Consider the following 10,734-nt stretch of genomic DNA (forward strand, 5'->3'; position numbering starts at 1 on the left):
TAAAGACATTTAGTTGTAACATTCATACATAATGGACATAATTAACCATTATGTAATTGTAACTTAAAGTAAATTAAAAGTCTTAAAATACAATAACTCTAAATTACTCTAAATTGTAACCCATCCAAAATTTACAACAATCAAACTTCATTCTTCTTCAATGTAGCATGAATTGAAACATCTTTTGATAATTTTGACAACCTTTTCTTCACATCTTCATTGAAGTATATTGTATGATTGATGTCTCTTGGTTCATATCAAATACTCTTTGACCGATGTAAAGAAAGCTTGAGAATAATTTATTCTCACGTCCCTCTTTAACACTTGTTGGATATATATCTGTCCTTCACATGTCGTATCATAATCATATCATATCGTAAAAACTTTGTGGTTATATCCTTCCCTAATTTATCATAGCCTTAACGTTCTTAGACAAATCATAGTTGTGTCGTTACCTGAATGTACCTTAGTGATAACATTTTTATCAATCTGTCATACCCATAGTGCTTCGATACGTAACCAAACCATAACGTTTCATGAACATGTCTTACTCCTATCGTTACATTACATAATGTCATGGGTTAGGCTTTAGGAGTTGAGGTTTTAGCTTAGGAAAACATTAGAGGGTAACCTAACGTTGACTAATTCGTGTGAAAATCTACTAGCACTTTCAGGACCTCTTTCATTCTTGATTTTTCTAAATCTTCTGCCAGAAAAGTCTTCTCCGATCGGAGCCTTCCTTTTTTAAGCACCTTTAATTTTTCTTCTATAAAAAATTTAATGATTCAGAATGTTTATAAAAATGAGAAAAAGTACCATTTTCTCCATGTTTTTTCAATTTTACTTGTTCTTTGCTTCTAGATACAACCTAGTAGGGATTATACATTATCTCTTATTGGAGACCTTGAGTGTTGCAAATTCTCCTCTCCTTTGAAAACTTTCGGTCATCGAAAGTGCTTATTCTAAAATAGGTCAGGGTACAAGGTTCTTATTTGCCTTCTGTTCCCCAAGTGGCTTCTTCTACTCTATGATTCTTCCATAGGACCTTAACAAGAGAGATTTTCTTGTTTCTCAATCATTTGACTTTCTTGTCTATTATTTGAATTGGGTCTTCTTTATACGTTAGGTCATCTCTCAAGAAGAGAGTTTCATGAGCCAGTACGTGCGAACGATCTAGGGTATACTTCCGTAGTATGGATACATGAAAGATATTAAGTACTGTAGACAAGTTTGGGCATTTTCCGATTCTATAGGCCACAGATCCAATCCTTTCTAATATATCAAAGGGATGGATAAACCTAGGGCTTAGCTTCCCCTTTTTACCCTACCTGAACACCCCTCTCATGGGGTGCTACCTTTAGGAATATATGATCCCCTACCTACAATTCCATGTCCTTGCGCCTTAGGTCTGCATAGCTTTTCTCTCGGCTTTGTGCGGTTTGTATCCTAGCTTTAATCTTCTGGACTGCGGCGTTGGTAATTTGCACCAGCTCTGGCCCAATAGTTGTCGTTTGCCCCCCTTCTTCCCAAAAGATAGGGGATCGAAATCTTCGTCCATAGAGAACCTCGTATGTGGCCCTTTGTATGGTGGCTTGGCAAGTATTATTATAAGCGAATTTCATAAGGGGTAGGTACTTATCTCAACTTCGTGCAAAATTCATCACATGTACCCTCAACATGTCTTCCAATATTTGCTTGAGCATTTCTGTTTGACCATCTTTTTATGTGTGGAATGTCGTACTATAACTGCGTACCCAATGCCTTTTGTTGAATTTTCCAGAAGCGAGACTTAAATCTTGCATCTCGGTCTAATACTATTGCCTTTACTGATGAATATTCATTTTTAATGTTAGCAAAAGTAGCTCAGTTGGGAGATTGTTAGACTGAAGATTTGAAGGTCACACGTGTTTTATCCACGTTCAACGCACCTAATACAAGTTTATTACTCGACTATACAATCTAAAAACATAACTTGATTATTCAATCTAAAATTAGTGATTATTTCTTTTTTAAACATAATGAATTAGCGGAAATACCTTTACTTATGAAATTTTATTTTTAATATTAGCGGGGATAGCTCTGTTGGGAGAGCGTCAGACTGAAGATTTGAAGGTCACGTGTTTGATCTCCACGTTCACCGCACCTGATTCTAGTTGCATAACTCGACTATTCAATCTAAAACTAGTCATTATTCCTTTCTGAAATCTCAATGAATTATCGGAAATACCTAACGTGTTCTAGTTCACCGCACCTTATACAAGTTGGATAACTTGAATATCTTATGAAAAATTAGTGATTATTTCTATTTAAAATTTCAATGAATTAGCGAAAATACCTTTCCTAATGAATTTTCATTTTTAATGTTAGTGTGGATAGCTCAGTTGAGAGAGCGTTAGATTGAAGATCTGAAGGTCTCGTGTTCGATCCATGGTTGCACAATTTGACTATTCAATTAATTAGCGGAAATATCTTTACTTAAAAACTTTCATTTTTAATGTCAGCGGTGATAGCTCAGTTTGCGTCAGATTTAAGATTTGAAGGTCACGTGTTGACTATTCAATAGAAAATTAGTCATTATTTCTTTTTAAAATCTCAATGAATCAGCGAAAATATCTTTACTGATAAATTTTCATTTCTAATGATTGCGGGGATAGCTCAGTTGGGAGAGCGTCAGACTGAAGATCTAAAGGTCACGTGTTCGATCCACGTTCACCGCATTTGGTTCACGTTGCATAATTTGATTATTCTATTCAAAATTAGTGATTATACGGTTTTTTATCCAACTGGTATACGTTGACTAAGTTGCACCTTATAGTTTAGTTGATTATTATTTCTTTTTAAAATATAATGAATTAGTGGAAATATCTTTACTTATGAATTTTTATTTTTAACGTTAGCAGGGATAGCTCAGTTGGGAGAGTGTCAAACTAAAGATTTGAAGGTGACGTGTTTGTTTAATCTCCACGTTCACCGCACCTGTTTCCATTTGCATAAGCTGACTATTCAATAAAAATTTAATTATTATTTATTTTTAAAATTTCAATAAATAATGAATTAGCAGAAATACCTTTACTTATGATTTTTTTTTTCAAATATTAGCGAAGATAACTCGGTTTCACTGCACCTGATTCACGTCACATAACTTGACTCCTAACTATTCAATTTAAAATTAGTGATTATTTCTTTTTAAAATATCAATGAATTAGCTAAATACCTTACTAATGAGTTTTCATTTTTAATGTTAGTGGGGATAGCTTAGTTGGGAGAGCGTCACTGTAGATCTCAAGGTCACGTGTTTGATCCACGTTCACCGCCCAGAAATACCTTTACTTATGATTTTTTTTTTCCAAATATTAGCGAAGATAACTCGGTTTCACTGCACCTGATTCACGTCACATAACTTGACTCCTAATTATTCAATTTAAAATTAGTGATTATTTCTTTTTAAAATATCAATGAATTAGCTAAATACCTTACTAATGAGTTTTCATTTTTAATGTTAGTGGGGATAGCTTAGTTGGGAGAGCGTCACTGTAGATCTCAAGGTCATGTGTTTGATCCACTTTCACCGCACCTGATTCAAGTTGACTAAGTTGCATAACCTGGCTATTCAATCTAAACTTAGTGATTATTTCTTTTTAAAATCTCAATGAAGTAGTGAAAATATCTTTACCAATGAATTTTTATTTTTAATGTTAGTGGGGATAGCTCAGTTTGGAGAGCGTCACTGAAGATCTGAAAGTCGCGTGTTTGATCCACGTTCACCCCACCAAATTCAAGTTGACTAACTTGCATAACCTAGATATTCAATCTAAAATGTGTGATTATTTATTTTTAAAATTACTTGACTATTTAATCTAAATTTAGTGATTATTTCTTTATAAAATTTCAGAATTTTCATGTTCAATGTTATAGGGGATAGCTTAGTTGGGAGACTGTAATATTGAAGATTTTGAAGGTCACGTGTTCTTTCCACCTTCACCACACCACTATCTTATCTAAATTTAGAGATGAATTTTCATTTTAATGTTAGCGTGGATAGCTGAATTGGGAGTGGGAAAGGGTCTGTAGAACTAAAGATAGAGTGGATTCCAAATTCTTTATTCGACTATAAATGCTCTATAAGAATTCTTTATTTATTTGACTATAAATGCTCTATAAGACATTTAGGAAAATGACACATTTTATTGCACAGAACAATAAAATTGATGTTCGGGTAGAATTGTAAATACATTCTACTTTCAATGTTGCTAAGTTGAGTCCTTTTAACAGTAACAAATTACTTGTACACTTTTACTTATAATCTTCATATTCTTTATATAGCAAGAAGGAAGGGAAGGATAGAAAAGATACTCATAATATCAATTATGACTATGCCATATTTCATTAATAAAAGAGAGTAATACATCCACAAACACACACATATATATTTCGAGAGAGAGAGGGTTTATTATAAGTAGAGATAGCATTCTAGTAGTTGTATTGCTACTTGGGGACAAGGAACTCGAGAACTTCTTTAAAAGATGAGAGCTTATGAGTAGGTGGCCATGGATATATCACATGCACAAAAAGAAAGTTCTGCACCTTTGTAATAAAAGACCAAGGAATATCATCGTTATTTATAACTTCTATCACAATAATATAAATTCTACGAGGACAATGTTCTCTGGTCATACCAACCAGACCGTTCACCACACGCTTGTAGATGAAACGATGCCCACTATTCTCGTTATTCTTTTCAACTATGAATGTTCCTCCATTCCGCACTACTAGGATATTGACATCCTTAATTGGTACTAAAGCATCTAAAGACAACCCTTCCACACGGCTCATTCTAACACCTTTGGTAAATAGTTCCAAGAGACATTGTTAGGCCGATTTTGTTCATGAATACTTAAGAATTTGATATTTATAGTTGTAGTTGAACGCTATGAAGTGAAATCTTCCAGTAGAATCTAATAAAGCAAACTGTCCATTAGAATAGGTTGGAATTAAATTCTTTATAGTTCGAAATAATAGTTGTATTCTTTAAGTCATTGAGACTAGTGTTATTAGTACTTGTTAGTATATTTGAGTATAAATATTAAAATAATTAGTTATTAAATATTGTTTGAATTAAAGCGTTTATAATTCAAATGATCTTCATAACCTAATTCATAAAAAAATAAATAAAATAATTAGGAAGCATTTATGTGCTAGATCAAAATAAGATGCATAAAAAGAACTTGCCGTAATTACTTTATTCATCGACCTTTAAGCTTAAAAGTAACTTAAAATGTTGCAATATTGTGATCGCCTATTATGAAATTAGGCCCGAACTAAAAAAATAATATTTTTAAAAGATGGAAAAATTCATAAACCAACCAAAATATGTATTCAAAGATGAAGAATTCACAACAACAATCACAAACAATATTAATTAGCATCTTGTCTTTTGGTTTGTCACATTTTCAAACATGAACAAACCTCAATTTTGAGTCGGTGAGTATTATGGATCATAATTGACAGTATTTTTCAAGTAGGTTTGAGCATTCACAAAAGGTCGAAAGTTGAATTTCTTTAGAATGGTAACCATGTAACCCATGATTATTGTTGAATTTCCAAAAAAATACACCACAAATTTCATTTATAGATATAAATGGAACCATTGATATAAAACCCTGATTGTCTAATTGCATCTTCACTAACAAATCCACCTCGGAGTGATCATCTTCATAAGAGGTTGCAAATTAAGAAGTCTTCCTGGATTACTCAAAAGTGAACTTTTAAGACAAATGAAGCTATATTTTAGCAAGAAAAATCATGTTCCGTGTGGCTGGGATACCACGGAGACACCAATGCAAGCAATCACTACCACCTGAAGTTTCTTTGATAATGTTGTTGGATCTATGAGACTCATCCCTCAGATGTGAAAGAGTAGTTATATGTTAAGAATGAGAAATAGAAATAGAATTGGGATTGAGAGTATGATCTTCATTCAGGTTTAACACGTTTAAATAGGATACAAACTATCAACTAATACCTAAAAATAGAAAAAATATTATCTAACTAAATCTGGTAAATAAATAAAATATACGGTTAATCAAATCTATACTAACAACTCCCTAAATATCTGAGATATATTCTAACTAATTATCACGACAAAATATCCTCTTAATACTCCCCCTCAAGTTGGAGAGTGTATGTCGATCACACCCAACTTGTCCTTCAAAAAGTCAAATTGCTGTCTTCCCAAAGCTTTAGTAAAAACATCTGCCAATTGCATTTTGGTCGAAACATAACACGGTTTGATGATTCCAGCTTGTAACTTTTCTCGAACTATATGACAATCTATTTCAATGTGTTTCGTACGTTCATGAAAAACTGGATTGGCTGCTATATGTAATGCTGCTTGATTATCACAATATAATAATGCTGGTTCGGACAGTGGAACATTCAAGTCTTGAAGAATGTATCTTAACCAAGTTAACTCTAAACAAGTATTTGTCATAGCTCGATACTCGGCTTCTGCTGATGATCTAGACACATTAGTCTGCTTTTTAGACTTCCAAGAAAGAATTGAATTTCCGAGGAAAATGCAGAACCCAGAAATAGATCGTCTGGAAGTTCGACAACCACCCTAGTCAGAATCGCAGTATGCCTGTAATCTTAAATTGTTTTCAGATGGCAGTAGAAGTCCTTGACCAGGAGTGCCTTTGATGTACCTCAGAACTCGAAGAGCTGCCTCCCAATGTGGTTTTCTTGGTTCATGCATAAATTGGCTAAGCATACGAACTGAATAAGCTATGTCAGGCCTAGTGACGGTCAAATATATTAATCCGCCAATCAACCGTCTGTATTTACTTGGATCATTCAACTTCTCTCCTTCAGTTAAAGAAAGTTTCAGATTTTGCTCCATAGGAAATTTGTCTGGACGTGCTCCTGTAAGACCTGTGTCTTGAAGAATGTCTAGAGCATACTTTCTTTGAGACATAAAAATTCCTTTTCTAGATCGAGAGAATTCAATGCCTAGAAAATATTTCAAATTTCCTAAATCTTTGATAAGAAATTTCTGGAGTAAACTAGTCTTGAGATATTGAATTTCTTCGAGATCATTGCCTGTCAACAGAATATCATCAACATAGATTAGAACTGCAGTGAAAGAAGTACCTTTACTCTTAGTAAACAAAGAGTAATCTGCTTTGGACTGAGTGTAGCCTGCATTTTGTATAGTTGTAGAAAATATGGAGAACCAATTGCGAGAAGCCTGTTTTAATCCATAAAGAGATTTATGGAGCCGACATACTGTATTCTCCCCCTGTCGGCGAAGATCTGGTGGTAAAGACATATAAACTTCCTCGTCTAGATTACCATGGAGAAAGGCATTTTGAACATCCAACTGATGGGTGAACCATTTTCGAGCAGCAGCAACAGTGAGTAAGCAACGAAGTGTAGTAAGTTTCGCTGTAGGGGAAAATGTTTCTGTGTAATCAATACCTTCAACCTGAGTGTATCCCTTTACTACTAGTCGAGCTTTATAACGTTCAACAGAACCATCAGAGTTGTATTTAATTTTGTACACCCAACGACAACCAATAGCTTTATGACCAAGTGGTAGAGGAACGAGAGACCATGTATGATTACGTTTCAAAGCTGCAATTTCATCATTCATAGCCTGCTGCCATAACGGGTCGCCAACTGCCTCGTCATAGGTTTTAGGTTCTGTCTGGGATGTAATAAGAGCTAGAAAAGCACGTTGAGTAGAAGAAAAACGAGAGAATGAAAGGTAATGATGAAGGGGATACCTGGTGCCAGTGCCGGGACTTGAGCTAGAGGTTAAATGATTGGCTCCAAAAGACATCTCATAATCCTTATGCCAAGCTGGAGGCTGTGTAGTACGAGTAGAACGTCGAAGTGGAGCTGATGTATCAGGTGGGTTAGGATTGGAATTAGTGGGCGAATCTGGAGAAGGTGGAGGAGACGACGGAGTAGTAGGTGAAGGGATAGGAGGTGAAGGAGGAGTAGGAGGTGAAGGAATAGAAGGTGGAGGATGGATGTTTGAGTAGGATGGATCATGAAGTGGTACAACAGGAGTCGAAGGAGCTAATGTCGAAGTTTGTGAAGCTGATGAAAAAGGAAAATCATCTTCACAAAATTTGACATCACGGCTGATAAAGAATTTGTGAGATTGCATGTCATACAACTTGTAACCTTTATGACCACAAGGATATCCTACGAAAACACAAGGAGTTGCCCTAGGTTCAAATTTTTGCTTAGGATGTACTATAGTTGCATAACATTTACAACCAAAAACTTTAAGATGATGAAATGTAGGTGGTCGTTTGTAGAGTGCTTCAAAGGGTGTCTTGTTAGATAATAATGGTGATGGCGTTCTATTTATAAGATAAACAGCCGTTAAAATGCACTCTCCCCAAAAATTAAGTGGAACCTGTGACTGAAAAAGAAGAGACCTAGCTACATTTAGGATATGGCGATGCTTGCGTTCTACGACTCCATTTTGTTGTGGAGTATAGACACAAGTGCGCTGAAATTCAATACCACAAGAAGTAAAGAATGGTTGCAAAGATAGGAACTCAGTCCCATTGTCTGATCGAACTATCTTGATAGTAGTATGAAATTGAGTTTGAACGAATTTAACAAAGTTCATTAACAAATGATGTACTTCTGACTTATTTTGCATTAAAAAAAACCCAAGTACATCGAGTAAAATCATCAACAATAGTGAGAAAAAAACGCAAACCAGAATGGGTAGGAATTTTATGTGGTCCCCAAACATCACAATGTATCAGATCAAAAGCAGAATGGGTTGTTATTGAACTTCTTGGGAAAGACAACCTAGTTTGTTTTGCTAACGGGCAAATACTACAATTATGAGAATAACTCGCATTATTAAGATGCAATTGATCAGCTAGAAATTTAAAACGAGAAAAGGAAGAATGACCTAGGCGTAAATGCCACAAATCAGATGACTGAGATACTTGATGAGCTGAAGATTTGATTGGAGATGAAGAAATATGATAGAGACCTCCAAATTGTTTACCCGAGCCAATCATCTTCCCCGTAGCCAAGTCCTGCATAACACAAGAATTAGAATAGAAGGTGACATAACATTTCAAGTTATTGGTAAGTTTGCTGATCGACATTAGGTTTAAATTGAATGAAGGCACACATAAAACGTTGTTTAATTGAAGGTTAGGGCTAAGGGAAATATTGTCAGTATGTGACACACGTGCTGTCTCTCCATTAGGCAAATTTATTGTAGACATGATGGCAGCCTTTGGTTCAGTCATAACAGAAGATTTTGATACTATATGATCCGTAGCTCCACTATCGAGAATCCATGAATTAGAACTCGCAGAGTTAATAGATAATGTAGATATGGGAAACAAACCTGCAACATTGATGTGATTGTCAGAATTACCAGAAGGGTGATGATTGATTGCAGATAAGGCTTGTGCTAACTGTCGTAATTGCTCAGAAGAAAAATTTGGAATGGAATTAGGTGACTGTTCTTCTGTATTCAACTGTGAAACATCGGCCATATTTGCAGATGATCGATATCCACGGTTATTGTGTTGATTGTCTTGTCTTGTCCTTCCAGAATTATTTTTCTGTCGACACCGATCTTCTGTATGGCCCCTTCTATCACAAAACTTACAGTGAAACTTAAGAATTCGACACTCATTAATTGTATGACCACTTTTATTGCAGTGTTCACACAATTTGTCCTTGGCGAATTTTGAATATATTGTTTTCTTTTGCACTGCTGATGCAATCGAGATTTTCTCAGTAGGTTCGGAAGTTACCTGACGCTGCATCTCTTCTTGTACAAGTAATGAATAGGCTTGCCTCACATTAGGTAATGGAGACATCATCAATATGTTAGATCTCACCGTTTTATAAGACTGATTGAGCCCCATGAGCAATTGCATCAACTTGTCTTCTTCGCGTTGATCAATATGTATTTGACGTTGATTACAGGTAAATGGTGTGCGGTACGCTTCCAGTTCATCCTAGAGTGCTTTGAGCTTTGTGAAATATGTTGACAGTGCCATGGTTCCTTGTGACATCGTTGCTATCGAGTTTTGTATTTGAAAAATTGTTGGAGCATTCTTTTGTGAGAATTGATCGTGAAGATCAACCCACACTTGATGAGCTGTCTTGGCGTGAATAATGCCTTTAGCGATATCTGCTTCAACGGAATGAGTTAACCAAGATATTATCATACTGTTGCACTGATTCCAGAGTTCGAATTCGGTTGAATTTGCATCTTGGGACGGTTCCTCAATTGTGCCATCAATGAAGCCAATTTTCTTCTTGGCAATAAGAGCATGCATAACTGATTTACTCCAGGATTGATAATTTGCTCCATTTAATTTGATTGGAACAAGTGAATATCCTGGCTGATCAGAATGATGAATATAGTACGGATGTGTTAAATCAACATCCGAAATTTTGAAGCTGGATTTGGCTGATTCCGCCATAAAGGAAATTTTGATATTTAAGAACCAAGATCGGTGCTCTGATACCATGTTAAGAATGAGAAATAGAAATAGAATTGGGATTGAGAGTATGATCTTCATTCAGGTTTAACACGTTTAAATAGGATACAAACTATCAACTAATACCTAAAAATAGAAAAAATATTATCTAACTAAATCTGGTAAATAAATAAAATATAGGGTTAATCAAATCTATACTAACTACTCCCTAAATATCTGAGATATATTCTAA

At 35.0% G+C, this 10,734-nt stretch overlaps 1 protein-coding gene and 1 non-coding gene across 2 annotated transcripts; one reads left to right on the forward strand and one right to left on the reverse strand.

Moving 5' to 3' along the window:
* The first annotated feature begins 2,644 nt into the window (after window positions 1–2,644).
* On the forward strand, window positions 2,645–2,717 carry TRNAF-GAA (transfer RNA phenylalanine (anticodon GAA)). Its single transcript has one exon. It is a non-coding gene; the product is annotated as a tRNA-Phe (tRNA).
* A 7,296-nt stretch (window positions 2,718–10,013) lies between these two features.
* Window positions 10,014–10,484, reverse strand: LOC147790853 (uncharacterized). Its single transcript, XM_087127866.1, has one exon. The coding sequence runs from the start codon at window positions 10,482–10,484 to the stop codon at window positions 10,014–10,016; it is 471 nt and encodes a 156-aa protein (XP_086983992.1).
* Between the last annotated feature and the right edge of the window lie 250 nt (window positions 10,485–10,734).

Source organism: Cucurbita pepo, chromosome 10, assembly GCF_057944985.1.
Source record: "Cucurbita pepo subsp. pepo isolate OVF chromosome 10, ASM5794498v1, whole genome shotgun sequence".
In the NCBI taxonomy this organism is placed as follows: Eukaryota; Viridiplantae; Streptophyta; class Magnoliopsida; order Cucurbitales; family Cucurbitaceae; genus Cucurbita; species Cucurbita pepo.

Bases quoted from the DNA above. Each gene is read 5' to 3' on its own strand.
- LOC147790853 (XM_087127866.1), bottom strand. From the start codon at position 10,484: ATGGCGGAATCAGCCAAATCCAGCTTCAAAATTTCGGATGTTGATTTA.